General features: G+C 45.2%; 2 protein-coding genes across 5 annotated transcripts in view; both read left to right on the top strand.

The window, feature by feature from the left end:
* col4a3 (collagen, type IV, alpha 3) overlaps positions 1–20,249 on the top strand; it is a 25,635-nt gene extending 5,386 nt beyond the window's left edge. Inside the window, exons 3-54 of one of the 4 annotated variants that reach the window (XR_013077408.1) lie at positions 723–812; positions 1,098–1,142; positions 1,319–1,363; positions 1,620–1,682; positions 1,768–1,821; positions 1,976–2,002; positions 2,144–2,218; positions 2,630–2,692; positions 2,793–2,828; positions 3,024–3,071; positions 3,406–3,480; positions 3,571–3,615; positions 3,782–3,844; positions 4,051–4,095; positions 4,655–4,708; positions 4,787–4,828; positions 5,553–5,634; positions 6,170–6,205; positions 6,539–6,703; positions 7,174–7,266; positions 7,724–7,819; positions 8,167–8,237; positions 8,817–9,005; positions 9,149–9,317; positions 9,635–9,727; positions 9,935–10,039; positions 10,137–10,231; positions 10,800–10,950; positions 11,174–11,287; positions 11,512–11,679; positions 11,931–12,020; positions 12,103–12,237; positions 12,394–12,492; positions 12,726–12,815; positions 13,152–13,291; positions 13,883–14,009; positions 14,229–14,309; positions 14,483–14,584; positions 14,746–14,793; positions 14,889–15,074; positions 15,445–15,575; positions 15,731–15,803; positions 15,938–16,009; positions 16,218–16,343; positions 16,483–16,581; positions 16,830–17,042; positions 17,449–17,629; positions 17,837–17,951; positions 18,175–18,347; positions 18,607–18,750; positions 18,874–18,957; positions 19,771–20,176. Coding sequence is in view for 1 of the 4 variants with exons in the window: in XM_076735554.1 (XP_076591669.1) it covers positions 723–812; positions 1,098–1,142; positions 1,319–1,363; positions 1,620–1,682; positions 1,768–1,821; positions 1,976–2,002; positions 2,144–2,218; positions 2,630–2,692; positions 2,793–2,828; positions 3,024–3,071; positions 3,406–3,480; positions 3,571–3,615; positions 3,782–3,844; positions 4,051–4,095; positions 4,655–4,708; positions 4,787–4,828; positions 5,553–5,634; positions 6,170–6,205; positions 6,539–6,703; positions 7,174–7,266; positions 7,724–7,819; positions 8,167–8,237; positions 8,817–9,005; positions 9,149–9,317; positions 9,635–9,727; positions 9,935–10,039; positions 10,137–10,231; positions 10,800–10,950; positions 11,174–11,287; positions 11,512–11,679; positions 11,931–12,020; positions 12,103–12,237; positions 12,394–12,492; positions 12,726–12,815; positions 13,152–13,291; positions 13,883–14,009; positions 14,229–14,309; positions 14,483–14,584; positions 14,746–14,793; positions 14,889–15,074; positions 15,445–15,575; positions 15,731–15,803; positions 15,938–16,009; positions 16,218–16,343; positions 16,483–16,581; positions 16,830–17,042; positions 17,449–17,629; positions 17,837–17,951; positions 18,175–18,347; positions 18,607–18,688 (4,860 nt within the window). In the remaining 3 variants the exon portion in view is untranslated. Of the gene's footprint in view, positions 1–722; positions 813–1,097; positions 1,143–1,318; positions 1,364–1,619; positions 1,683–1,767; positions 1,822–1,975; positions 2,003–2,143; positions 2,219–2,629; positions 2,693–2,792; positions 2,829–3,023; positions 3,072–3,405; positions 3,481–3,570; positions 3,616–3,781; positions 3,845–4,050; positions 4,096–4,654; positions 4,709–4,786; positions 4,829–5,552; positions 5,635–6,169; positions 6,206–6,538; positions 6,704–7,173; positions 7,267–7,723; positions 7,820–8,166; positions 8,238–8,816; positions 9,006–9,148; positions 9,318–9,634; positions 9,728–9,934; positions 10,040–10,136; positions 10,232–10,799; positions 10,951–11,173; positions 11,288–11,511; positions 11,680–11,930; positions 12,021–12,102; positions 12,238–12,393; positions 12,493–12,725; positions 12,816–13,151; positions 13,292–13,882; positions 14,010–14,228; positions 14,310–14,482; positions 14,585–14,745; positions 14,794–14,888; positions 15,075–15,444; positions 15,576–15,730; positions 15,804–15,937; positions 16,010–16,217; positions 16,344–16,482; positions 16,582–16,829; positions 17,043–17,448; positions 17,630–17,836; positions 17,952–18,174; positions 18,348–18,606 lie in introns of all 4 variants that reach the window. The other 3 variants (XR_013077407.1, XR_013077406.1, XM_076735554.1) reach the window with 3 other exon arrangements.
* A 3,839-nt stretch (positions 20,250–24,088) lies between these two features.
* On the top strand, positions 24,089–26,441 carry sst1.2 (somatostatin 1, tandem duplicate 2). The gene is made up of 4 exons (XM_076735713.1): positions 24,089–24,330; positions 24,462–24,640; positions 26,010–26,228; positions 26,305–26,441. Exons 2-3 carry the CDS (start codon positions 24,464–24,466, stop codon positions 26,214–26,216), a joined length of 384 nt encoding a protein of 127 aa, XP_076591828.1. The 5' UTR covers positions 24,089–24,330; positions 24,462–24,463; the 3' UTR covers positions 26,217–26,228; positions 26,305–26,441.
* Positions 26,442–27,500: the final 1,059 nt, after the last annotated feature.

Here is a 27,500-nt window from a genome sequence, read left to right on the forward strand (position 1 = left end):
TTTACCTGAATGAATGACGTATATGACCGTTAGAGAGTATCAGCTGCAGGGGTACCGGACCCTTGTTGTACTGGACCCTCGTTGTACTGGACCCTCGTTGTACCGGACCCTTGTTGTACTGGACCCTCGTTGTACTGGACCCTCGTTGTACCGGACCCTTGTTGTACTGGACCCTCGTTGTACTGGACCCTCGTTGTACCGGACCCTTGTTGTACTGGACCCTCGTTGTACCGGACCCTCGTTGTACTGGACCCTCGTTGTACCGGACCCTCGCTGGCTAATGCTATGAAGGAGTTGCACTTTGCTTTGGTTTCGATGAGGATCTATGGGCTAAAATGAGAACGTTTCTCTTCCATACGTTGTGTAACTTAAGTTAAAATACGTCAGCGTTTCCTTTCGGCTTCACTCGGACATGAACAGCCATCTCCTGCCCGAACGTCCTGTGTTTGTTTGACTTATCCATCCGCTCCACCTTCCTCCACATGTGGACTTCCTTGTTCTTTATACTACCTGACGCCTGTCAGGTCACCTGACTTCCTCCTTTGCTCCTGTCTTAATCACTATAGCCACAAGAGGTCGCTGTCTAACCAGGCCGAACCGTTTTCTAGTGAGGACGAGCTGGAGTTACCTGTTAATCTGAAGTCACCTGAGTTCACCTGGTTAACTGACCCAGGATCTGTTCTACACCTCATGAGATCTACCCGTGTTTTTGACCTCTGCAGGGTGAACCTGGTTACCTTGGATACGATGGACTTCCCGGAGTGATTGGTTACCCTGGAAACGAAGGCGCTCAGGGCTCACCTGGAGAAAAGGTAATAACCAGTAGACATGTTTTGATGAAAGTGATGATTATCATTGTCATTATTTGACCTTAGCAGCCGGTGGAGTTCCTCAGGGTTCTCTCCTCAGTCCTCTTTTTATTTTTAAAAATAAATTCTCGCGTCATGAAGTTGTGTTTGTCTGATCGTTGTGTTAATGTGAAATCTCTTTTGGGTTATGAAGCAGGTTCAGATGCTTTAGAAATACCGTGAGTATCAAAGTGCTCAAAAAAGCCTGTGTGTGATTGTTTTTCTTTTCTTGTCTCCTTTCGTCCTCAGGGTGATCAGGGACCAGCAGGAGGTTCAGGACTGAAGGGCTCTCGGGTATGACTGATGATGATGATGATGATGATGATGAATCATTAATATCTCTTACTTGAGCATAATTTTTGTCACGTTTAGTTAACGTTGGTCCTGACAGATTCTTTGTAAACAGATAAAATGAGTGAAGGATCCATCCTGTCAAATGAAGCATCAGTCTGTCTCTCTGTGTTCTCCAGGGTCTTCCAGGAAAACCAGGTTTCCCAGGACCTCCAGGACTGCCGGTAAGAAGCATTAATGTCCATTCATAGAACATAAAGAATGTAGAAGAGCGAGAACGTGAAACATATCAATAATTTAGACTGTGAATGATCTCCTATCCAGGACAGAGACCAAGTTGTTCAAGTTTGAAGATCAAAACTTTATTCAAATACCACAATTCAAACACTGAGACGATTGAAAGTATTTAAAACTATTTTGAAAACGTAAATATAGATCTTTGTTTAGCTTAGAACTATCAACACATTGTGTGTTTCTCAGGGACTCCCCGGGCACGAAGGACCCCTGGGTCGACCAGGACTCCCAGGATGCAACGGGACTAAGGTAGAGATGATTCATCTCCTGGAACAGAAATCACGTGATGATACACACACACTGTTTGATTGATGTATTTATTGGTGTCCTCCAGGGGGATGTTGGTTACCCAGGCTTCCCTGGGGCTCCAGGACCAATCGGCCTTCAGGTAAGTTCTGCCTCCTTCCTGTGCAGAGCAGTGATTGGACGCTGTGAGGACTTCCTCTGTTCTGTAATTTAGTGAAAAACATTTTAACCACTTTACACCAAAGCTAAGTTAATTAGCTCTGAGAAGCTAAAGCTAACTGTGTTTTGTGTTTCAGGGTGAACCAGGAGGACGAGGTCCAAAGGTGAGAGCACACACCTGAACATATTCAGACCTGCCTTCAAACACTGATCAAAAAACTGATGTCGAGCCTGTCTGTTTCTTTAAGGCTCGTTCTTTCTAACAGTGTCGGCTTCTGACTGGTTCTGGTTGTTTCTGGTTTCAGGGAGACACGTTTGTCTATCCCATCACTCAGGCTATTAAAGGAGCAACAGGACCACAAGGACCAGATGGAGGAGACGTCAGTTCCTGTCACACATTTTGTCATTCAGACGAGTCAAACGCTCCTCCTGCCATTGTTGAGAACATGAACTTTAAATGCTCCGTTAACTGTTTCATGCAGGACGCTTTGGTAGCTGAGCTGTAGTATCCCAGCATGCATTTCACACCAACCAGCAGTGATGATGGACAATATGATCCAGACTCATAACTGTCCTCTAACAGCTGTTATTGTGTCAGTAACTCACGTCTGTAGTACTTAATCATTTGTGTATTTAAATGTGGTCAGTTTATCAAAATAATGTCTACGTGAATATTTGTCCTGACATTTTAGAAGATGTGAATGAATGAAAACAATTAATTACACAATGATTAGAAATGTTATGTGATTGGCTGGTGGAGAGTAAGCTCTGATTTGCTGTTTGTGTTTTAGGGGCTGAGTGGAGATTCGGGTGCACCAGGCCTGCCAGGACCACCAGGATCCACCGGACTTCCTGTATGCTTCAGATCTGAACCTGTCGAACTTTTAAATGTTCCCAGTGGTCAGTGGTTGAGTCAGCTGACATCAGCTGTCATTGTTTTTTTTTTTAATTCAGGGAACTCCAGGGTTGCCGGGGTTACCAGGAGAGAAGGTTAGTGTCCTCAGAAACATCAGACTCTGACCTCAAAAAACAAGTTCCTCTCAAAGATGTTCCTACAGGACCAGCACAGCAGATAGATATGAGTTCTGGAGTGACACATGAGGGACTTTATTTACAAAAACTCCACCACACGTTTGAAGGCCTGAGGTTCTGTCTGGTCATGCTAACGCCATGTTTTTGCTTCAGGGTCAGGAGGGTCCCAGTCCTGTGATCCCGGGTCCCAGAGGACAGAGGGTGAGCTGTGCTAAAGCTAATTCCCAGGTTATACATTCAAGTCACGTCACCTGGTAACTCACACTCTGACTGTAATGTGAGCAGACAGCTGTGATACGAGACAGCCAGTCAAACATTTCTAACCTGTGAAACACCATCACCAACACCATCACCACCATTACCAAGACCATCATCATCACCACCATCACCACCATCACCATCATTACCATCATCATCGCCACCATCATAACCACCATCACCACCACCACCACCACCATCATCACCACCATCATCACCACCATCATCACCACCATCATCACCACTGTCATCATCATCAGCGATGTTTGGGTTTCAGGGTGACCGTGGTCCACCGGGGATTCCTGGACAGAAAGGAATCAAACTGTACGCTGAAGGACCCAAAGAACTGAAGGTCTGTCTGTCTTTCTGTCCATCTGTCTGTCTCTCTCTCTGTCCATCTGTCTGTCTGTTTTTACTGATATTCTTTGTTGGTGTATTTCAGGGTGAACCAGGTGAAGTTGGACTGAAAGGTTGTCGTGGACTTCCCGTAAGCAAAGCTATCTCACAGTCTGACAACCTGTCTGTCTGTCTGTCTGTCTGTCAGTCAGACAGAGTCCTAAACTTATCTCATCCACCACAGCAACAATAACCCTGATAAAGATTGTTTTGACTGACTCGTGATTTCGATTGTGTGCGTTTGTTTTCCTCTTCAGGGTGTGGCAGGCAAGCTGGGGGCTAAAGGAGGGCAGGGCGATCGAGGTGATCCTGGCACACTAGTAAGAGAGAGAGAAAGAGACCCAAGGATCTATAACCATTAATCCATTTTATCTCATGACCTAAACAGAAACCTGGAATCAAGCTTGACGAGTATCTGAATGTTGTATTTTATGGTTATTTATTCATCTTGTGGTTTGATCTGAACCTCATCAGGAACCTGAACAGCTGTAATCCTGGTCTAACACGTTGGTTGTTTGTGTTTCAGGGTAAGCCCGGGAAGGATGGAGTCTCTGGAGAGCTGGGAGAACAGGTAACAGGCTAAACTAACAGGAAAGCTAACTAACCTGCTAATGGAAGCAGTCTACTTTATTAGGACAACCAAAAACCAGATGCAAATCTTCCTGAAGTGTCCATCTGCTACTGGCTGGACTGGAGCACGTGCACTCCGGAACCAGAACCAAAACCACAACAAGTCTGAAACCAAAGCCGGCTGCACCAGAGCTGGTTTGTTCAAAGTCTCCAAACATTTCAGTTCAAGTCCAAACTGAACCCTGTCAGTGGTCTGCTGTGTGGTTAACATTCGGTATCGCAGTCTTTACTGAAGCTCCACTCTGAACCAGCTCTGTAGGATCAGGAGTGGTTTTTGTTGCTCAGCAGACCAGCAGAGTGGTGAGTATTTGTCAGCTGATCTCATGCCAGTTTCAGAAGTCAGAATCTCAGAGAAAAGCCTCCTGGAATCTGAAACCCTGATTAAAGGAGATGTGACTGAAACATACCCAACACACAGCCTGTAGTGACGGAGGGAGTCTGAGACTGATCGCTGATTCTGGGCTACAGACATAACATTCACTTGAGTTGTGTGTCTGCAGGGAGACGTCGGGGATCGTGGGTTCCTCGGTCCTCCAGGCATTGACGGAGCCAGGGTGAGTACTGTATGAAGTACAAGAAGTATAACTGCAGTAGTACACTCAGTACTGACTGTTTCTGATGTGTGTTTTTAGGGAGAGAAAGGTGATCGTGGTTTTCCAGGTCTTCCAGGAGAGGTGAGCCTGAAGTCTTGACTATTGCTTTGCTGTTTTCTTTTCTCTGCTTTGTAAAATATTAACACTGACAGGAAAGATGTCCTGTTCTACCAAAATAAGAGCCAAGTTGATAAAAACAAACCCACACACATAAAAGTAACAACAAGAACGCAGAACGAGGAAAGCCTACCTGAATACAGGGAACAGACATTTCACTGTGGTCATATGCAGAAGAATGACACTCAGTGAGACACTTAGTGAGACCTGCAGACCTCTTTCTTGAATCAGAGTGGTTGGACCAGGTTCAGCAGGTGCAGCATAAAGTGAAGAAGATCACCTAAATGTTAAAACATGTCCAAGAACAATCAACAAAGATGGTTCACATATAAATATACTGTCCTATAAAAACAAGACATCAGGTGATTCTGTGTTGGGGTATTGATCATTTTCACCTCAAAGACAGTGAATTTTTATATAAAAAAGGAGTTTTTCTGCTAAAACAACAAAACCACATAATAAGAGGGAACAAGACGGTCCTTTTACACCTTGAAACCTGAGTGCTCCTCTCCTCTACGACGGTGACACTGTGGTTTACATGGAAGGTGAATAATTATATCTGCTGCTTCATCGTGTTCAAGGTGCTCTAATAGATGAATCCTCTGCAGTTAAGAGCTGACAGCACACTTCCTGCCTGTTTTAAAGCAGCAACACATCTGTTAAATATCTGTTTGTGTGTTTGTATCAGATGGTCTGGAATCACATTATCCTTAAAGGCCAGCTCGGTGTCCCCGGGATCCGCGGACCCCCTGGAGTCCTTGGAGAACAAGGTAGTACAGAGTCCAACAGGACAGGTTAAAACTCAGAGTTGTTCTTATTTATGGTCAGATGTTTAGTTCCTGGATGGTAGTTTTCATTGTTACTGGTGGAGTCCACCTTCTTGAAGATCACCAAAACAACCTGGACTGAAACCTGAAGGCTAATAACCGAAAAGTGAAGTTGTTTTGTCTCGTTGTAAATGTTTGTGTCTCAGAACAGTCGAGGTTCATTTATCTCTTTTATCAGTGCAGAAACAGAATTCAGGATAGATTAATAATAAAAATCATAAAGAGTTTGATAAAATTCTTTAGAAAATGTTCCAGGATAAGACGAGTTGTCCTGGATTATCTACATGCACCAATTTCACCAGAAAAAATTCCTCGTATGTGTAAAAGCGTACTTGGCAATAAAGCTTTTTCTGATTCTGATTCTGATTCTGATTCAAGTGTGTCCATGCAAACATTGGTTGAATCATAATGTGTTTAAGATAAACGGCTGTAGCTCATTGACGGATGGACAGTAATGCTCCTCTCTGCTTTCTTTCAGGACTCATAGGTTTTCCTGGACTGCAGGGCGAAGCAGGTACACTCCACCTGGTCTCTCTCTGTCCCAAAATCAAGAAGAGAACACATCTATCTTCCTTATTTCTGTTAGATGTCAGGACAGTCGGTTCTTCTACACATTGATGTTCCTGATCTTTGGCTGTCTTTATTTATTTATGTAGAGTTGACAGTAGTAGAATTACGATATGTAGAAGTACAAATACTTTATTAAGTAAGTAAAGTACAAACATATAAAAAAAAATAATAACTTAATATTTCTGAATCTGTGAACATGTCAGGACTCATATCTGTAATTTGGTTCCTCTGTAATGATATGAAGCCTCTAAATAAAGCATGCTCGTCTTCCCTCAAGGTGTGGCTCGCCCTGGTCCACCGGGCCCCCAGGGGCCGACTGGCTCCACTGGAACCAAAGGAGATCCAGGAGAGCCAGCACCCACGATCATTGGACCCCCGGGACAGACTGGACTCCCAGGTGGTCCTGGAGTTGACGGAGAACCAGGAGAACCAGGAATACCGGGTGATGTTCTGCCTCCTGTGTGTTTGTATTTCTCTGTCCAAGTCTTTTTGTCGAGGTACCTGGAAGTCTCTGATCCAGTCTTCACTCCAAAAGACTTCTACTTCTACGCTTAGCCTCAAATAGTTTGTCTTCATCTGAATCCAATATCTGAGGACGGGGGAGTCAAATGTTGTACAGACTGTAAAAGACTTTCAGACAAATCTGTGATTTTGAAATGGTTTGACCTCTCAGCCTCTGATCATCCTAATAATTTTATATAGATTTAAAGAAATAGTCCAACATTTATTTGCAGGACGGTTTCAGTAAAGATTGAATGAGAAGATGTGAGTGTCCATCATGTGGTTTACCTAGTTTAGCACAAAGACTGGAAGCAGGGGGAAACTGCGAGCTTTGCTTCACCAAAAGAAAAAAAAATACACCTTGCAACACCTCTGAGTCTGTCTGATTAGTTTTTGCCTTCTGTCTGTCAGATTTCATTCAGGGAGATGTTGGTCTTCCAGGAAGTAAAGGTGCAAATGGACTGATGGGACTTCCTGGAACCAGAGGGGAGGATGGAGTGAAGGGTGAGAGGAAGCAGGAGTTATTTTGTCACATGACATTATAATACATGATAGATGATAAACTAGTCGTGTTTCTGTAGTCTGACCTGCACCTGAGCTTCACTCGAGGTTGAAACAGCAGATTTTCAGTGAAAGTTTGGAATGAGAAAATTAATAAAGACACAAAATGACCTATACAGCAGAATCTATAACAATCAACAAATATTCAACAATATTTCAACACACTCATGTCAAAGGAATCTAGATATCTGTTTCACAACTGGTCTGGCCTCAGGGTCCAACTTTTCCAGACATCAGGTGAAGGTACAGGTGCAGACCAACATTCCTTCATCTTTTTTCCATCCACCCATTCTGCCTGTCAATTGATTCAAACCAGGATCTTCTTTCTGGGAAGAGACTGAGCTAACCCAAGAGGCCAGAGTGTTTTGCATATAGTAATTGACTGATTGGTGTTTGTCAGGTGAGAAGGGGGAGGTGTGCACAGTCTGTCAAGTTGTTTTTGGCCCTCCTGGACCTCCAGGTAAACCAGGAGAACCAGGTGAAAACGGGGCGAGAGGTAAGAACCACACCTGACTCCACCTTTGTCAAATGAACCTTTGGTCCTGTGATTGTCAGAGTGACAGCTAGATGCTCTGAGAGCCTTCTGACATAAAGGTCCGTTACATACCAAAGAAAAGTAGACACAGTGTGAAGATAACCAGGAACTGGAAAATGTTAACTACACACCATCGTAACTTCAGCTGTATATGATTAATTCACATTGTTACTGAATAGTGAAACTTGAAACCTGTTCACAGTTACCAGACCAGCAGACAGCAGGATCTGGTCCAGAGTCAGATTCAGTGTAAAGATGACGAGCAGGTAAAACTCACCTGTCTGTGTGTGATATCATTCTGTCTCCAGGTTCAATTGGTTTTCCAGGACCCAAAGGTCACAAAGGGGTTAAAGGTATTGCAGGACCAACTGGTCCACAGGTGAGCTTGCTAACTACCTCCATAAACTCTTCTATCACATATAGATTCCTCCGTCCTTTGTCCTTCCCACCAGGCGACCGCCTCAGTGATATCTCAAACGGGATGATGGAAGAACTCTTCTTCTGTTCACTGTTGTACTTAGTCTGCTCGAAGTCAGGGCATCGTGGTCGATGACCCCTGTTGCTGCATTAAGTTCATGTTTATGAGCCTTCTTGTTCACTACAATCAATGTCACTGGGGAGGAGGAAATCTCAATCCAAACTCTTCTCCTTGGTGGTCCATCAGTGGTGGAATGAGCTATTAGGAATTTGTAGTCATTGGAGCATTTTGTGATAAATTCACAATAAGGAAAATTTTGCAGTTGTCTGAGTGCAGATCTAACATTCACATTGAAACATGAATTTTGACCTCTTGCTGAGCTTGATCTGACCAACCTGTGACAGTGCTGCACATTTCTCTGTCCAGTCAGAGAGCGTGTGGAGCAAATCCAAGTTTAAGGTATAAGAGGTTCTGGTAGAACGGTTTCTGATTGAATCGTAGTCTCTTTGTACATCTGGTTGTCTGTTGTTCTGTCTTTAGGGACCCTTTGGTATCCCCGGCCTCACAGGGCCCCCAGGACCTGTTGGTGACCCTGGGATCATGCAGAGGGTGGGGCAGAAGGGTGAGGATGGGGAACGAGGGGGGCCAGGACCAGCGGGTTTTGAGGGGACATATGGACGTCGAGGAGTTCCAGGACTGAAAGGTGTTCTGGGAGAGAAAGGAAACCCTGTGAGTATCAGATACATGGTCCAGAGAGACCTTCTGTCCAGTCCAGACCTCTCATGAGGGGGCCAGTGATTGTATCAGGGTAATGTCTGTAACACATTGTCAGATAACAGACGTGGTACGTTTGTCTCTAATGCTGTTCTCAGGGGCCTCTGGGGCCAAAAGGTGACAGGGGACCGCTCGGGGAGACTGGACCCAGAGGATTATTAGGACAGATGGGACCTTCAGGACCTCCTGGAATTGGGGCTCCAGGACCTCCAGGACTTCAAGGCAATGTGGGAGTCCTGGGACAGCAAGGAGATCCTGGAAAACCAGGTGAGAGTGTCTGAACTGAAGGGGGTCAAAGGCACATACATCAAGCGTCTCAGAGCAGGAAGTCACTCCTAACTAACCAAAATATTTTGGTCCTATGTTTGGTTCCAGGAGATGAAGGTCAGACTGAGATTTCTGAAAGCTTGATGACATAAAACTGAATGACTGATGAGACTGACTTTGTGTTGGATGCAGACGTGAATACATGCTGTCTCTGCAGCAACTGATGGATGGATGGATGCATGTGAGAAGTTCAGAGGTGAACGGTCTCTTTGGTGGAACTGATAACAACTCGTCTGTCTGTCTGTATGTTCATTCAGGGGAAAAAGGTTCTCCAGGAGAAATCAGAACCTCTCCAGGAGATCCAGGACAGAAAGGAGAGAAAGGTTTATCTGGAAACCCTGGACCTGACGGTGAGACAGATCCATCTACTGTGGCTTTGTTGCTTGCTTTGTTCCAGCTTGGTTTGGTTTGATTCTGTCATAAAATCAACAACACATAACACACTATTTCCATATAATCACCAAACAAACAAAAACTCAGTGATTCAACCCAACATGAAACCTGCAGCTCTCTGGTTGTTTACCTGTTGACTTACCTGCTGTCTTCCTTGGTCTCAGGTGTGACAGGACCTCCAGGTGGCCCAGGGTTTGTTGGTCTAAAGGGAGAAAAAGGAGATGAAGGATTTTCAATTCAGGGCCCTCCAGGCTTCCCAGGGGTCAAAGGTCAGGATTTTAAAGAACATTGAAGTCAGCTGAGAGTTTCAATGAGTGGAACATGATTAATAACAGGAATATTTTGTCTTGTTTTTGTCTGGTTCAGGACTTAAAGGTGTTCCAGGAGGTCCAGGATTACCAAGTCTTGGTATCAAAGGACGGGCAGGGCCATCAGGACCCCCAGGAATGCCGGGCTCCAAGGTAACGCTGACACACACAGACAGGAAGTCCTCAACATAAGATGAATATGAAACCTCTCAACACAGAAATGAGGTCGTCGTTGTCGTGTACAGACGCTCGCTGTGTTCTGACCTCAGTCAGTAAGTGGCTTTTGACTGAGATGTTAATGTTGGATGATGTTCTGTTGTGCCTGAAGCCCATCCCGTTTCCTTAGAAAAGATTATTTTGGCTTCCAAGCACATCCCAGGTGCTTTGTATTTAAGTGTCTCTGGATGTTCAATGGTGGACAGACTTTGTCTGAGGTGTCCATGTTTGTCAGTCAGATATCAGAACTGTCAGAGCAATCAGAGTTTTAGAGTCATAATTATGACTCAAATGTTAAGATGAAAACTGTTTAGAGGTTGGAAACTATTCATAGAAATTATTTATCACTAATGAATTTATATTACTCCCATATGGCATGAGTGTGGTGCTCAAGAACATCACACCTCTTCCTGTTTTACTGTTGGGTCTAAAAGGATGTCATGTTGAGCAGTCTTCCTCATCTTGTACTGATTCACTGCTTTCACGTTGGTCTCTGTGGTCACAGGGGGACAGGGGTATCGGTTTCCCAGGTCAGCAGGGTCAATCAGGCCCACAGGGAGAAGATGGCTCTGTGGGGCCCCAAGGAGGCACTGGACCTGAAGGATCAGATGGAGCTCCAGGAGCTCCAGGACAAGATGGACCACCAGGACCCAAAGGTAGCTCTTTAAGATCTAATGAACCAGTTCTGGTGAACCAGGACCCACAGATAATACAGTAACTACTTAGAAATGAGTCCATTAGTGCTGATGCCTCAAATGGACTCTCAAGTGTCCACATAAAGACAAGAACTGACTCACCTGGACCTCCTTTATGGAGACATCTTGTTTTGAGTTGTAGTTACATGTGAAACAGCACCCAGTGAACTGAAGTGTCTCGCAGGTCGTAGTGGTCTGGATGGTGTGCCTGGTCCTGTTGGTTTTGTTGGACTGTGTTTACCTGGAGCTCCTGGACCTGAAGGAGAACAGGGACAGATGGGCATCATTGGATTCACAGGTAACATTTTTCAACAGAGTTTTTGTCCCTGTAACAGAATTTTATGGTCACTCTTTCATCTAACACTGGGCCAAACAGCTAACAAAAAAACTGGAGCTTTCCTTTTAAAGTGATGAATCTGTCCCCTCACTTCCTGAGCAGACAGTTTGTGGGATTTGGTAAAATGAACTAAAACCACAATGAAATGAGAAAACTCACCTCTAACTAGGTATATTGTCTGGCAGGGGCACGGGGCCTTAAGGGTGTGCGGGGTGACCCTGGACTGCCAGGCGTGGGAGCCATGGGGACTCAGGGGTCATACGGGGCCCCAGGGTTCGATGGACCTCCAGGGCCAGTAGGAGGAGTTGGACTGAAGGGCCTGAGAGGGACTGATGGGGAGCCAGGAAGTCCAGGTAAGGACGTGTGGTCACACACGCCATCATCTTGTGATGAAATGTGGTTCAGATTTTCTTGTTCCCCTCCGGATAAACTGAAATAACTCTGGTGATCCTCTGACTTTCCATCTAGCGCCATTATCAGGTCCTGCATCACAGTGCTACCATGGCTGTAGACTTGTTAGACGTGTAGACTTAAAAATCAAACCAACTTGTGCAGTGTCCTCACAAATATACTGTAGTAACATCCATATATATTTGTGTTTTAGGAATCAGAGGGGAGGACGGTCCTCCTGGAGCCTTTGGTGGTCCGGGGGAAGATGGTCAACCAGGAGAGACGGGACAACCTGGACCAAGAGGTTTCATCTATCAGTGAATCAATCTCTCTCTCTCAGTCAAACAGTTTGCCTGACTGTAACTGTCTGCCTGCTTTTATTTCAGGTCAGATGGGTATAAATGGAGTCAGGGGTCCTCAGGGGCCTCCAGGGCCACAAGGAGACAGAGGACAAACCGGAGCTAAAGGAATCCTGACAGCTGTGCAGATTTATGGTGATCCTGGAGAAACTGGAATCGCTGGTACTCTATTCCGTTTAGTTCCAGTGTTGGACCCTTTCGTAACATCCTGTAGTCTCTGCTAGTCCAAGACATAACCACCATAAAATGGCAAAACTGAACCCACTGGATATAGTACCTGTCTGTGACTCATCTATCTGCTTCTTGTCACATCTTCAGGGCTCATAGGTTTCACTGGTGCTAAAGGTGAGAGGGGACCCCCGGGGCCAAATGGCCCGGACGGCAGCAACGGTAGACCTGGAAATGCTGGGCCACGAGGTGAACGCAACCAAGTGAAAATGTTTGCATGTTAGCATGCTTATTAGCTACCAGCACTGTAGAATCTACTCTTCCTGACGTCCACTGAAAACCTAAAGCAGGACTTTACATGAAAAAGTCAAGGAATATGTTGTTGCTTCCAGCCCATCATAATCATATTTACATCATGTTTTTATAATTTCCCATGACAATAAAATTAGAATTTGACAATTAATGAATGTGTGTGTCTTCAGGGCTTCCTGGAGACCCCGGCAGAGATGGAGAGAAAGGTCCTCCTGGTGCCTGTGGAGTCAATGGCGATCCAGGAGAGATGGGGAAGCCAGGTAACACTGCCCACAACACAACCTGTGTCATTTCAGACATTTTAAAAAGGCAACTATCAGAGGATTTTACTTTCTCATCGCAAATATGATCCATACCTGCAGGGACTGGTTGGATTGTTGAACACCGAATTGAAATGTGTGGAACACTATGCAGGTTTTAAGGAAATCAAAGTTAGCTCTGCAGCATCACTAAAGATTGAAAAAGAACAGCTATAGTCTGAATCAGACTTTATGGTTCTAAAACATCAGCATTAGCTCTCTGGAACAGTTCGTAGACTTCAAGAGGACAAATTTTCACTCTCTTTGATGATCTGTGTCTCTACGTTTTTCTTCCAGGTTGTAAAGGTGAGAAAGGTTTGCCAGGGCCTTGTGGACAACCTGGTTCAGATGGGAGGCCTGGACCAGACGGACCAAAAGGTCCTAAAGGAGAACCAAGTCCACCTGGACCAGGATCCAAAGGATTTCCAGGAGAGAAGGTATCACACGCATGTAGAGACACACAAACATGACTAACCCTAACCCTTATTTATCATTAGTACGAGTTTAACAAATAGTAAAAAGTAAAGCTATTTACAAAAGAATCATTTACAACATACCATCAAATGAAAATAGTTCTGAACTCTGCCTCATTCATCAGTTTAAACTTGTTCTAGTGGTGTAGTTGTGAAACTAGAGGTCCAGTTGTCAAAGAAGATATCTGATTGTTGGAGTCTCCATATTTATGGGATGTATGATAATAAATTAATTATAAGGTGTTTTACCTGAGCCTGTTATCCTTCTATGCAGATGATGTTCTGTTTTATGTTACCGTTTTAAATCCATTAACTATTCTATACCGCCATGGTTCTCCTTCTTTCATGAACACATGATGTTCAGAGTGTGTTTTGAAAAAAAAAACAAAAAAACAAAAAACATATAAATGAAGAGTTTCAGTTTTGCCCCAAACACACAGGCATTTTTAATATCTATGGATCGATGATCTTAATATCAGATTTAAAAGCTCCTTAAAGTCAAGTTTCATTTGAAACAACAATAAAGTGTCTTCTCTTCCTCTGTCCTTCTTTCAGGGGAATCAAGGATGTCCTGGACCTCCGGGTCCAAAGGGGAAACCAGGCAATGTTGGAAACTTTGGTCCTCCAGGAGGCTGTGGCCCCTGTGGCCCCAAAGGACATCCTGGATCCCGAGGATGCAGAGGTCTGATTCATTAGAATTTCTATAACACATATGTGCAGTTCATATGTCATTTATCTACAGTTTGTAGATACAGCTAAACAATAAGCTGAAACTCACTCTAAAGCTCCGTAAAGCTGAGGAACCTGCAGATTCTTGAGGGTTCAGGCTCAGCATAGAGTGCCTCCATAGGATAAATGAAAGCCTCCATTACCTGTCTGTCCCCCTGTCTGTCTGTCTCAGGTCCTCCTGGTTCTCCTGGTGAAAAGGGTTGTGATGGTCCTCCAGGAAAAAATGGCCCTCCAGGACCCACCGGCCTGACAGGTACATGAAACAGTGTAACAGTATTACCGATGTCATCACTTAGCAGTACTACTGCTACTGATCTAAAGACTTCACTGTGGTGTCCAGTGACAGCTCTTCTGTCTGTCTTTCTGAGTTCTAGAAACAGGCTGATTGTGGTCCTTTCAGTGGGTTGAATATATCCTCATTTTCAGGTAACAAGGGGGCTCCTGGAGATCCTGGTCCGGCTGGTCCAAGAGGAAACCAGGGACAAGATGGAATACCTGGGCCTCCTGGAGAGAAAGGAGCAATGGGAGGTGGGGGACTGGATGAAAATTAATCTGATTGAATCTTTATTCTGATTGGATAAAAGTGTTGTTTTGTTCTGAACAGTTAGGTTTCAGATTGAGCTCACAACCCCCTGTAGTGGTAGTTTGTTTCTCTCTTTTCTGATTGGTTGTTTGTTTTCTTTCCCCAGCTCCTGGAATGGGACCCCGGGGTCCAGAGGGAAAGAAAGGCACACCTGGTGAGTCCCCAGATGTGAGTATGAGTTTAGTTTTCAGTCAGAATTAAAGAAGCAGAAATAAAACACCTACTCTCCACCTCCTCTTGTCTCCTTAGGTTGTGCTGGGGAGAAGGGTCCTCCTGGTCCTTGTGGTCCACCTGGTCCCTGTGGTGCTGGAGGGCACCCAGGTTGTCCTGGTCCTCCTGGACCTCCTGGTCCTCCTGGTTGTCCAGGCATGGAGGGAGTCTGCACTGCAGGAGGAAAAGGAGAAAATGGATTCCCCGGAGCACAAGGAGCCAGAGGTGACGAGGCACCTGGAGTTTATTGATGAGCTGATGAGTTGACTGATTGCACCACAAAGTCCATTTAGTTGCTGTTCTGTTCTGGAGCTTTTGATTTTGGTGTGCAGATTTCCATTCATCTGAGCAGTTCAGGAGTTCCCATCCATGAAGGCTTATGGTAAAAGTTCAGATGTAAAGGTGCTGATTAATTAGCGGACTAAAGGAAAAATCTTCCATTGTGGCCTTTTAGTTCTGACTTGTTCCCAGCCAATAATCATAAATCAGTATACAGTATGTCGCTCTACATTGAGGTTAAAAGAATGCAGCTGCTAAACTTTTGAGAAATGAAACAATGGCGACATGTGAAAATAATAGTCTTTTTTTTCTGTAGGTCCGCCAGGCTGTCGGGGTCCTCCAGGTCCTCCAGGCCCAGGTTTTAAGGGAGAGAAAGGATATAAGGGAGAAACAGGTGTCCCAGGACAACCTGGTTGCTCTGGTGACCCTGGCTCACAAGGCGCACCGGTCAGCACATCCCATAGTTATAATGTACCACAGAAATTCAACTGAATCCACGTACATACTCTCAGTATCTGGTTTATCTTAGACCTTCAACCTTAGACTGGAAGTACTGACTAAAGTAGGATTCAATCAGTATCTAATTCAGCTGATCTTGACAGGGTGAAGACAGACCACCAGGCCCATTTGGACACAAAGGCTTGATGGGAGAAACTGGTGTCACAGGACCTGTTGGTAAGAACTCCATTCAGACAACCAGTATATTGAACAGTACAACAACAAACAAAGTAAAGTAAAATATAATCATCATGTTTTTATTGGACACAGCGTTTCACAGGTGGACGTCGGGCTTCTTGTGTGTGTTTCAGGTATGAAGGGGGAGGATGGACTTTCAGGTAACCGAGGCCCACGAGGACCTCCAGGACCACCAGGGAGGAGAGGTAACAGTGACATCACACAGTGGACAGCAAGCTGTCCAATCACAACAGACACACACCTGAGTACTGCTGTGATGAAGTACTACTGAGTACTACTACTGCTGTCTGCTGGGTACTAATACTAGAGTGCACTTTCTTTGGCGATAGTACTGCCCTGTACTGAATACTGTATGCTGGTACTGAATGTTGTACTGAATACTACTCTCTGTAGGCCAGAGAGGGGAGGATGTATCCGGGGGGGTGGTGCTGTTGGTAGGGGACAAAGGCTTAACTGGAGAGGAGGGGCCCCCAGGACAAATGGGACCGCCAGGGGCCCGAGGGAGACCTGGAAGTCCAGGTGAGTGTGGAACGATATTTCAGTCTCAGTCATCAGGCTTTACGTGTAACTGAACTCACAGTATAAAGTCAGTTTAGAAACAGTGTAACATCAGTTTTCAATAAAGGAAAACAGAGTAAACTGAGTTTTATGGTTCCAGGTTTTAAGGGCAGCAGAGGGAAGACTGGCAAAAGTGGACAAGGTGGTCGTTGTGGACTGAAAGGGGATAAGGGAGATCCAGGACTCCGAGGACCAAAAGGTCAGACATCTGATTTCCTGTTGCTGATGTATGAGTTCATTGATCGTTATCATCCCTAAAGCCTTTCAGTTCTTAAAAGGTTCTTCTTAAGTTGAGTCAAACTGGTGGAGACTCTGTTTGCGCTGCTTCAGGCTGCAGATCAGTCACTGCGAAAAGTTTGGTGTCGTCGACCTGAAAGCAGCTGACTGAGCTGAATCCTCCTGGACCAGAAGAACCGATCTCATTCAGAAATCACCCTGTGTTCACAGGTCTCATGGGCTCACGAGGTCCGCCTGGTGCTAAAGGTACTGTGGGTCGGCAGGGTCCATGCACGGACCCACCGGAGAAGGATGGCTTCCTGTTCACCAGACACAGCCAGGAACTCTTCATCCCAGAATGCCCTGCAGGATCCACTCAGGTGTACAGTGGATACTCACTGCTGTTCATCAACGGAAACAACCGAGCTCACGGACAAGACCTCGGTAACATGAGACCAGTGGAGACATTTACTCAAGTACTGTACTCGTGTACAGCTTTCAGATACTTAAATTTGAGTATTTTTATTTTATGTTTCTTCATAACTTTACATTTCATAAGGAAAAATTGCACTGCATGTTTTTGACTTTCCTCATTAAAATGATTCTTATAAAACATAATAATAATAATAATGATAATAAAACTAATAATAATACAGATTAAAGTGCTCAACAGCTCATAAAGTAGTTCAACACGGATTCATCTCAACCAGTTACACCATTAAAAAACATCCTGCTGGCACGTTATCGTATTATTAACAATCCAATTACATAAACTGTGCATTTATTTTCTGCAGAATCAGCACTTTAATCAAACCACAAAACTTCTCTCTCTCTCTCTCTCTCTCTGCAGGTACTTTAGGTAGCTGTTTGCCTCGTTTTACCACCATGCCCTTCCTGTTCTGCAGCACTGACAACACCTGTCGCTACGCTTCACGCAACGACTACTCCTATTGGCTGTCCACCGATGATGAGCTGCTGCCGAGCAGCATGCCCTTCATCTCCGGGGATTCACTGAGGAATTACATTAGCCGGTAACACACACACACACACACACACACACACACACACACACACACAAAATATGCATTACAAAAATATGCATTTACCATGAACATGTGTGTTACTATGTGTTGTGATTTAAGGTGGACTGTTTGTGTGTCCCTCATGATTTAAGGTGGACCGTTTGTGTGTCCCTCATGATTTAAGGTGGACCGTTTGTGTGTCCCCCCTGATTTAAGGTGTACTGTATGTGAGGCCAGAGCCAATGTGATCGCCGTCCACAGTCAGACCAGTTCGATTCCAGATTGTCCTTCAGGCTGGTACCCTCTCTGGTTTGGATACTCCTTCGTGATGGTGAGTGAATTCTGTCGGGTTCGATTGAGTCCCATGGAGGTGTTCAGGTGCTGAGGAATCAAAGTCTTTTTCCTGCGGTGCATTTGACCAAAAACAAGCCGTTCAGAATGTGGATCAGAGTGCTTTAGGAGGTCTATGATTTGAGTTCTGGTCTAAAACTGTTGAGGTGTGTGAGTCGCTGCTTTGACCTTTGACCTCTGCTGTTGATGCTGTGGATCTGTAGGAAACAGGAGTGGGGGCGGAGGGCTCAGGTCAGCCTCTGGCCTCTCCTGGATCCTGTCTGGAAAATTTCAGGAAGATTCCCTTCATCGAGTGTCACGGCAGAGGAACCTGCAACTACTACATGGACTCCTACAGCTACTGGCTGGCTGCCCTCAACCCCAACGACATGTTCAGGTACGACACACCTGCCTGTACAAATACATGACACGGTCAGGTACAAACATCTTCATCACTGTGTTCAGTTTATCATCATGTTCATCACTTTTTAGTTGGTTTGTGTCCTTTGATCTGTTGACACTGGACCAATACTTCATCAATACTGAAAAGAAATAAAGAGTAATGGCTGCAGTCCTCTGTGGGGCCAGCAGGGGGCTGTCCTCTGCTCTCTCTCGCTCCTGCACTCACGTGTCTGCGTATGTCTCTCGTCCTGCAGTAAACCGAGGCCTCAGACCGACACGGGAACGTTTCCAGGAAACCTGATCAGCCGCTGTCGAGTCTGCATGAAGCAGCAGTGAGCGCTGCTGGTCCTGCTGCTGATAACGGTGCTGCTTCTGCTGCGCACACACCTGCGCTGGAGGTGTGAATCACTTCTGATTGGCTGACACCTCAAACTTCTGATCAGTATTTAATCACTAGTCAATGAGATTGGTCTGTTAGTTAAACTTTTAGCGTTCTTCACCACCGTCTCCTCCTGAACCAGGACACCTCAGAGTGTTTCTGATGGTACAAGCACCCTGTCACTACTACTACTATTACTACTACTACTACTACTACTACTACTGCTGTAAGTACTACTTTACCTCAGTAACTGCTACTGTCACACTAACTGATACTACCACATCCTTAAAATAAGACTAGCAAGTTCTCAGTGTCAGAAATACTTTTACTGTGACATTAGCATTCCTGCACAGACAGCAGTTACAGAAGTACCAGCAGTGAAATTTACATGAGTATACAAAGTACAAGTACACATTCTGAGGACCTATGTCCAGTAGTGAATGTTAGATTTCAAAGTATCTGATAAATGTACTACAATAAAGAGTACTTCCCTCTGAGATGTAGTGGAGGAAAGTACTGGAAATACTTAGAAAAAACAGCTACTATCAGTACCATTACTGTAGTAGTACTAGCAGCAGTTCTGCTTTTTATATTACTTTTGAAGGAGTAATAGGACTAGTATCAATCTGAGTACTAACAGTAAGCTGTGGTACTATGTGAACTACCACGATTACTATGACTACTAGTGCTACTACAGTACTGTGGTACTTACATGCAGTTTTTTATAAAACAATAATATTTAGAAATTGGACGTAGTTGTGAGTGTACTCAGTTACTACTACTACTACTGCTACTACTACAACTAGAAGTACACTGTGGCCACTGCTCCGTCTGCTACCATTTTCTACTAAAAGTTACAACCTCTAAGTACTACTGCTACTTCTACTACTGTAAGCACTACTGCTGCTACTTTTGTGAGTACTGCTACTGCTGGCACTACTGAGTGCTACAACTACTACTGCCATTATGTACAAGTCTAACTCCTGCTGCTGTAGTACTACTAACAGGACTAATACCACTACTGTGACTGGACCTGCAGTACCGCCGTCTGCCAGAGGAGGGCAGAGCTGAGACACCACAGAAGAAGAAGCTGCAGTTCCCCTGACAGCCATCAGATGGAGCAACAAAACTTGAAGTGAATGAGAAGAACTCCACAGATTGACACGTTTTTATTTTCCGCACGGCAACAGCGTGTGGAGCTCTCTGATTGGATGATGCTCTCTGCAAAGCCCTCTGGGTCTTGTAGTTACCTTTGACTGATGGCTGCAGGAGCTCTGAACGTTTTCTTTGTATGTTCATCAAGCAATGAAATGAAATTCAGACCAACCAATAAATAACGAGTGTTTACATTCTGCCCACATTTTCCTCCAATCATCTCGAAGCTGTCTTTCTCACTTGTACATATTCTTCTTCTGTCACGGTTAAATCCACTGATATATTCTGATTAATTGGAATAACATTATTTTTGTTTTGTGAATATGATTCTTGTTGAATTTAATAAAACATGTTGTTTTACAGAAGAAGCTCCTGTGGTTTAATAAAAGGTTGAAATATTAAAACATAGAACAGGAAAGTGTTACAGGCAGGTGAGAAATACAAGAACATTAGAGGGAGATTTACCATCCATGTTTGAGTGAAACGTGTCCTTCCTGTTTGCGAAGGCTTTCAAATCCTCCTCTTCCTCACCTGGAAACTTTCCCTCTTTTGAATGATTTGGTTTTATTTTAATCTTCAGACCTCCAAAATCAATGATCTTAATTTTCTCCTCACATCTGCTGACCCCAGAGTCTACTTGTGTTCCTCTGCTTATGTTTGTTCCTGGGCTGCACGCAGAGCAATAACCACAAACAAACATGTCTGCCGATTGTTTACTAAACACCTGCTGTGTGTACATGGAGGGTCTGGATGGAGGTTAACGACCTCTGTCAGTCACATGACTGTTTAAGTGATGACCCGAAGTGTTTGTGGTTGTTTTTAGTGAAGCTAACAGACGCTAACAGTTAACGTGCAGCCCGACAACAAAATGACCATCCACATTAAAACATTTTAGACTCATTTCTAAACTATGAAGGTTTTTAAAAAAGGCTGTTTACTTAAATTTACACTGATCTGATCTGACTGGAGCCTCACTGTGGCCCCTCTGACCCGTGGTGGTCCTCAAGGCTCCGTCCTTGGTCCTCTGGTAATGCATTTAATATCATTGTGATGCAGATGACACACAAATATATGTTCCACTGAAAACCAGTGAAGAAAGCACGTTTCATCAGTTACGATCTGCCAGAAACAAAGTTCCTCCGACTACATGAAACAAGTCTGAAATCATTTAAAGTCCCAGCTTCATCAAAACGTCTTGTGTCCAACATTCAGACCTGCAGCCAGAATCCAGGGTGTGATGCTCCACAGTGACCTCTCATCTGAAAACGAACTGGATCAGAGTTTTATCAACTTTTTTAAAAATCTGGTTTCTCTCTCCGAAGCTCATTCATGCTTTTGTTTCATCTCAGATTATTGTAACTGTTGGTTTTCAGTGATTAATCAGATCAGATCATGTGGAGATCTGCAGCCTCTCCTCCTTTTCCCCCTCCTGCTCCTGTCTGTCATGTCAGTCTGTCTCACTGCAGGGCGTGGCCCACAGGTTGGTCCAGCCTCCTCCTGAGCACACCTGCACGCAATCAATCAAGCAATCAAGACTCACCTGCCTGCACAGTATAAACCTGTCACTTCCTGGACTCAGTCACTCGCCAAAGCACCGATTACACACCCTTTGAATATCCAGTAAACCTTCATCAGTTCACCAGTTCTCAGGAGTCATGATTCAGCTTCCAGTTATAATCACTGAGTTTCTGCTGATATGAGCCAGAGCTGGGCTGCCCCCTTCCTGACCTGGACTCTATATATGCAGGCCGGGTCAAGAAGAGGGCAAGATCCATCGCCACGGACCCCAGCCACCCGGGCCACAGACTGTTTGTACCGCTTCCATCAGGAACGCGGTTCAGGAACATCCGAACAACCACAAACAGACTGAGGGACAGCTTCTTCCCCGGAGCTGTCAGAGCCGTCACCCCCTGCAGCACCTCACACACACCTCACCCCCCGCAGTCACACACGCACATCTACACACACACGCACCCCTTCCCCCACCGCGCCCCCCCCCCGCTGCCGAACACACATTCCCCCCACATAGCCGCACACAGTCACTCCACCTATTGGAGGAGAGACTGAGGACACGTCTTTTGCACACTGCACTCTGACCACCTCCACCTGCACCTTCTGTGTACTTAACATTTAAGTATACACACTGTACTTACTTTATTGCCGCTACATTTCAGTCTATTTCACTGCATTTTATGTATATTTTTATTGCATTTTCGGTATATTTTCGTTGCATTTTATGTATATTGTATATACTTTTGAATGCTGACTTTTTATGCCTGTGAGTTTATTTTATCTTATTATTTTTCTTCTACACGGGGGTTGCAATCTTGATCTTGATCTTTATCTTGAGCCTCAGATCCTCAGGCAGGACTCTGAGGTCCTGGTTTGGGAGGTGGAGCCAGCGAGGCCTGATTTCCATCACTGGGTAAATGTTTGACTGTAGACTCCAGAGCTCCAGAAAGCTTCCACAACGATCTGTTGGAAATATGGCATCATGGTTTAGAAAGCACCGTCACAGCAATTCAAAAAGAAATCCATGCAGGTCATCAATACCAGGAGAGATCAATAAAGAGAGATCAGTCAATCAATGGAGACTCAAACCGTCGTGCACCTTATTGAACATATATTCCACATGATCATATGAAAGAAATCAGCTTGTTGACCGTTAGAAAAGTCGTCTGTTTGATTCTTATCTGACACGCTACGATCAATACGTTCCCATAATCCATCACTGGCGGAGCTGCAGTTTGATGTAGTCCAGCCCGTCGACCTGGTTTCTCTTCCTGCCGTGAAGATTCTTCTGGATCCTGAGCAGCAGCTTCACTTCGTCCCCTTGAAGCATCAAACATCTTCTTTTCTGATCAGCCTGTATCTCCACCAGCTTCAGCAGCTGATCCATGAAGGTTCAGATGGCCGTCGGTCTTTGAACGTCTCTCTGATGATAAGTTTTAAAACCAAATGAAATAAACTCGTTGACGTTTATTTTTCTCCAGCTGGTTCGTTGCTGTGTTTTCCAGAAAAGGATCAATTTCAAATAAAATTTTCCTGCTTGTCGCCGACGCATCACAGGGAGGAAGTGTGATGTCATCACTTTCCCATCATGCCCAGTGTCTGGGTTCATGCCAGAGTCTCCTTGGCAATGTGTTACCACGGCAACCAGTCACTGCTAATGTGTTGTTTATTAGCATGTGCAGAAAGTGATGAAGATGAAGATGATTTTTCAGTCAGTGTGTAGTAACGTGGCACCGCGTCGCGTTCGAGTCTGTGTCGTAAACGGAACGTGATAAAGTCGTCCAGTTAATTAATATTAATGTTCTCTTTCTTCTTGTTCTGCAGTGTCGACGACCTGGAGGACGTCTGTCTTCTGTCCTCTGAGGGACTCCGTCCACGGACAACACGTTTACACCGAACACGTCAAGGATTCTCCAAAGAAAACTAATTAAAAGTGAGGAAAGTCCTGAACACCTGATCAAACACCTGACACCCCCTCAGGACCACACCGGCTTCAGTCAGCTTTGGACAAGTCCACATCAGACCTGTCAATTCAGCAGACAGCCGCTGAGGACGAGGGCTAAAGTATCTTAATGACTTCATGTCCAACATTTATTCTGGATTAGTTTCCTGGTTTTCTGAAGCTCTTGTCTTTTAGGGGAATGAAGCTTCTGAGTCGATCAGTCAGCATCATGAAAAGAACAGTTTCATCTTTTCATTGATCACAAACGAGCTTTGACCCGAGCAGACGTCAGCCGAAGGAGCCAACATGGCCGCCTGATCCCAAACGACTCGACTTTGGCCTGAAGGAGTTCGGCTGAAGGTGACGTCGAGCTTTGGGTTCGTGATGGTTTTTCTGCTTTACTTTGCTGAACTTTCACTGGAAGTCGTCTGGCCCTGTTGGGATTCCCTGGTGTCACATCCACTCAGTCTCTCCTCAGCAGAACATTTCCGACTAATATAAAGTGTTTTTGTGCCCTGTTGAAGTGAAGCGGCGGCCGTGTTTGTTCTCTCTAAATGTTGAGTGGGCGACTCTCTGCTGCGGCTGCCTCTTTGTTTAATGGAGATATCAGCGAGTGCTAATGAAGTCTGCTAATCCTCTGAACGCTCCGTTAATTCCTCTCCTCTCCAGCCGGACATTCTGCCGTTGTATTTGTTGTAGATGAGCGCCGGCGGCGGCAGAACGCTGCTGCTGCTGATAGTTTTATTGTTTTATTGTTCAGACTCCATTTAAAGTCAATAAGGACTAATGGACGTCTGTTTAACTTGAATGTCAGCGTTCCTTCATCACCTCGCAGCCCGCCAGCTGTCAATAAAACTCACTGCGTCATGTGACCCACAGGGGGAGGAGCAGAAGACTTCAAAAGAGCAGCACTCAGAGGACCAGGACCAGAGACAAGCCCAGAACCAGAAGAAGGTCCAGGACCAGCAGAAGATACCCGAGCAGCAGACAGTAGGAACTCTCTCCTCTTCCTGCGTTCTGCTTTTCTTTTTGTCTCTTCTGCTTCGCTCCTGATGTGTCTCATTTTTCTTCCTCGGGTTCCTCCTGATTCATTTCTTCTTCTCCTTCTGATAATCCGGCAGGTATGCAGTGTGTTCGTTGTCCCGCCGTCTTGGCTCTCATGGCGCTGGTTCTGTGCAGTCCAGGTGTTTCCTCTCAGCTCGACAGAGACCAGGAGCAGAACCAGAACCAGGACTTGGACCTGGAGCTGCGTCACCACCGGCTGCTACAACGAGCTCGTAGTGCTGGACTCCTGTCACAGGTGAGAGAGCCAACAACCAATCAGAACGCTCCATTTCTGCTGGAAAAACGTTATATCCCCTCACACCCAGATTACTGTTAACGTTTGAAAGTTCAGCAGGTCCTCACATCCCTCCGCTGTTGTAGCAGACTGTGGAGGATTTCGTTTTCTTTTCCACATCAGTACTTAAATGACTGATGCTCATTGGACAGTAAACTGTGAACCTGTCTGAACACGCCTACCAAAATAATAGTCCTAAAACAGCGACCAAGAATCGAGAGGACCCAGAATCGAACCCTGAGGCACACCATCACCAAACTGAGCCGAGGATTATTGGAAACATGAAGATTATCGTGTTTATTTGCTCACCTCTTGAAGATGATGTTTGTTGTTCATGTTGACTGAGGGATCATTGAGGCAGACGCGTCTTAAATGGGACTTTTTATATCAGGCTTTGTTCTTTGTGCTCAGATAGACCCAGTTTAGATATGAAGTCAACGTTAATGCACGTAATACCAGACTGTAAAAACACTCCATTACAGGTCCTGCACTGAAAACATCATTGAAGTACTAGTATGTAAATATTAACTGCTAAATGTACTTAGAATCTCGAAAGTAAAAGTACCCATAATGCTGAAATGTTACTGTCATATTATTAGAGTATCATTATTATTATTACTGATGCTTTCATGTGTAATTAATATTTTGGAGCTAATTTCAACTGTTTGATGTACTGTTGGGTCGATTTTTCTGTACAATGAAGTCTGCACAGTCACTAAAGCTGTCAGACAAAAAGCACAGTATTTCTCTCTGCATTGTGCTGCAGTGGAAGTCTACAGTAGTAAATTGTATGCAGTGTACTCGGTGAGGGAGTGTGGGGAGGCTGAGGGAGCAGATGAACAGTGAAGATGCTTCCGTTGTTGTTTCAGCCCGATTAACTGCTAAATGTTTATGCTGGACCGCCTGCAGTGAGACACGCCGCAGGGTGTGGACATACAGGACTGCAGGGTTTATGGAACATGTTCCTTTAAACTGAGCTGCTGTGTGAAGTCCAGCAGCTGCTCCTCAAACTCTGTCGTTTCAGTCAAAACTGCTTTCACTTCTTTCACTTCGTCATAAAGGTAAAGGTTGTAAAGGTGCAAACGCGCTCAGCCAACAGCCCTCCACAGGTACATTTAGCCTTCGATGATCCGCATGGTCTTCATCAGCGGATGTCGACGCTAAACGTTTGTTTTTTCTGACTTCTCGTCATGTAAGACTGAACTTAAAGTTAAGACTGAAGGTTAATTTTTTATCATGTGCTGAGGAAGATCATGTGATCCGATCAAAAGCTCCAGAACAGCCGCAGAGTGCGACCCGCTCTGACGGTGAAGTCCTTCCTGTGTTCCAGGAGTGGAGTAAACGTGCAGTGGAGGACCTGCTGGCTCAGATGTCTCTGCCAGAGGCCGACGCCCAGCGGGACGCTGAGGTTGTTTCCATGGAAACAGGAGGAAGGATGAACCTGGAGCGGTCAGTCGATGCCCCCAACAACCTGCCCCCCCGCGAGCGCAAAGCCGGCTGCAAGAACTTCTACTGGAAGGGTTTCACTTCCTGTTAAAGCCCCATCCAGGTGAACAAGTGTCTGTTTAAGCCCCGCCCAGGTAACCTGAAATCTGTCTCACCTGTGTCCGTTGTTTTGTTCACAGCTGAGGCCACACCTCCACCGGACCAACAGACCAATCTCAGATTACCTGGCCTACACCGGCGGGACTGGACGGACCAATCAGCGGCTCTCTGGCTGCAATGTACCTGAATAATTAATGTAATTATCAATTAAAGAGAGAAATCAGTGAATTTTGTGGCTCCGTCTGTTCAGATCCAAGTCTGGGTCTCAGGCTGTGAACTGGCTCATATGGCTTCAGTGTACTGTGGATGGGGATCTTGGTAGAGTCTGTTCTTCTGATGTGGATGATGGTGGTCCCGAGGCTGGAGGGGTGGGTGGGATGTTGGGGAGGTTCAGGGTGCAGACAGCAGGGAAGCAGAAGGTCTTAGAGGGGCCAGATGAGGGCTGAATGCGGATGTCCTGGACCGTGGAGCAGCTGGGGGTCTGGAGGGTGCAGGAAGTCCAGGAGGAGTGAGCTGAGCAGGAGGCTCTGATGGAGTGCTCGGGGCTCTGCAGCGCCTCCTGCTGGTGGTGAAAGTGTCTCTGAGGTTTATCAGATAAGACCTGAACAGATTCACTCTGGTCTGAACGTCCAGCGAGGACACGGTGATCAGAGTCCACGTGAACAGCCTCACCTCCTCCTGTGTGTGTGTGTGTGTGTGTGTGTGTGTGTGTGTGTGTGTGTGTGTGTGTGTGTGGAAACAGCAGCAGGTTTCAGTGTTTGAACAGAGACGTTGGAGTCTAATTAAGCCTTAATGGAGACCAGAGAGAGAGAGCAAACATTGACTCAACACATTAAACACTGCTGTGTGTGTGTGTGTGTGTGTGTGTGTGTGTGTGTGTGTGTGTGAAGCATCACACTTACATATTTAACCAAAACTAAAAGAACAAAATTACGCAAACTTGTATTTAAAGAAATAATATAAAAATGTACTTAATGTTCACTGAAGCCCCGCCCACTGCCAGCATGGAAGCCACGTGATTGGTCACTGCAGTGACTCCTCAGTAAGACGGATCAGACATGAAAACATGAAATGTTTCTAAAAGATTCACCTGTAAGTTCAGTGAAAATGAAATGAGTTCAGAGTGACGGCAAAGATGAACGATGAGGTCTGAAGAGACGACGAACAGAACGTCAGGAGGGCGGATAAACTTTAACTCTGGTCACATGTCAAACACGCAGAGCGATGACTGAAACCAAAGCGAAACGTTCACACGTAACAAGCGAAGAAGAGACAA

Source organism: Chaetodon auriga, chromosome 7 (assembly GCF_051107435.1).
Source record: "Chaetodon auriga isolate fChaAug3 chromosome 7, fChaAug3.hap1, whole genome shotgun sequence".
NCBI classification, from domain to species: Eukaryota; Metazoa; Chordata; class Actinopteri; order Chaetodontiformes; family Chaetodontidae; genus Chaetodon; species Chaetodon auriga.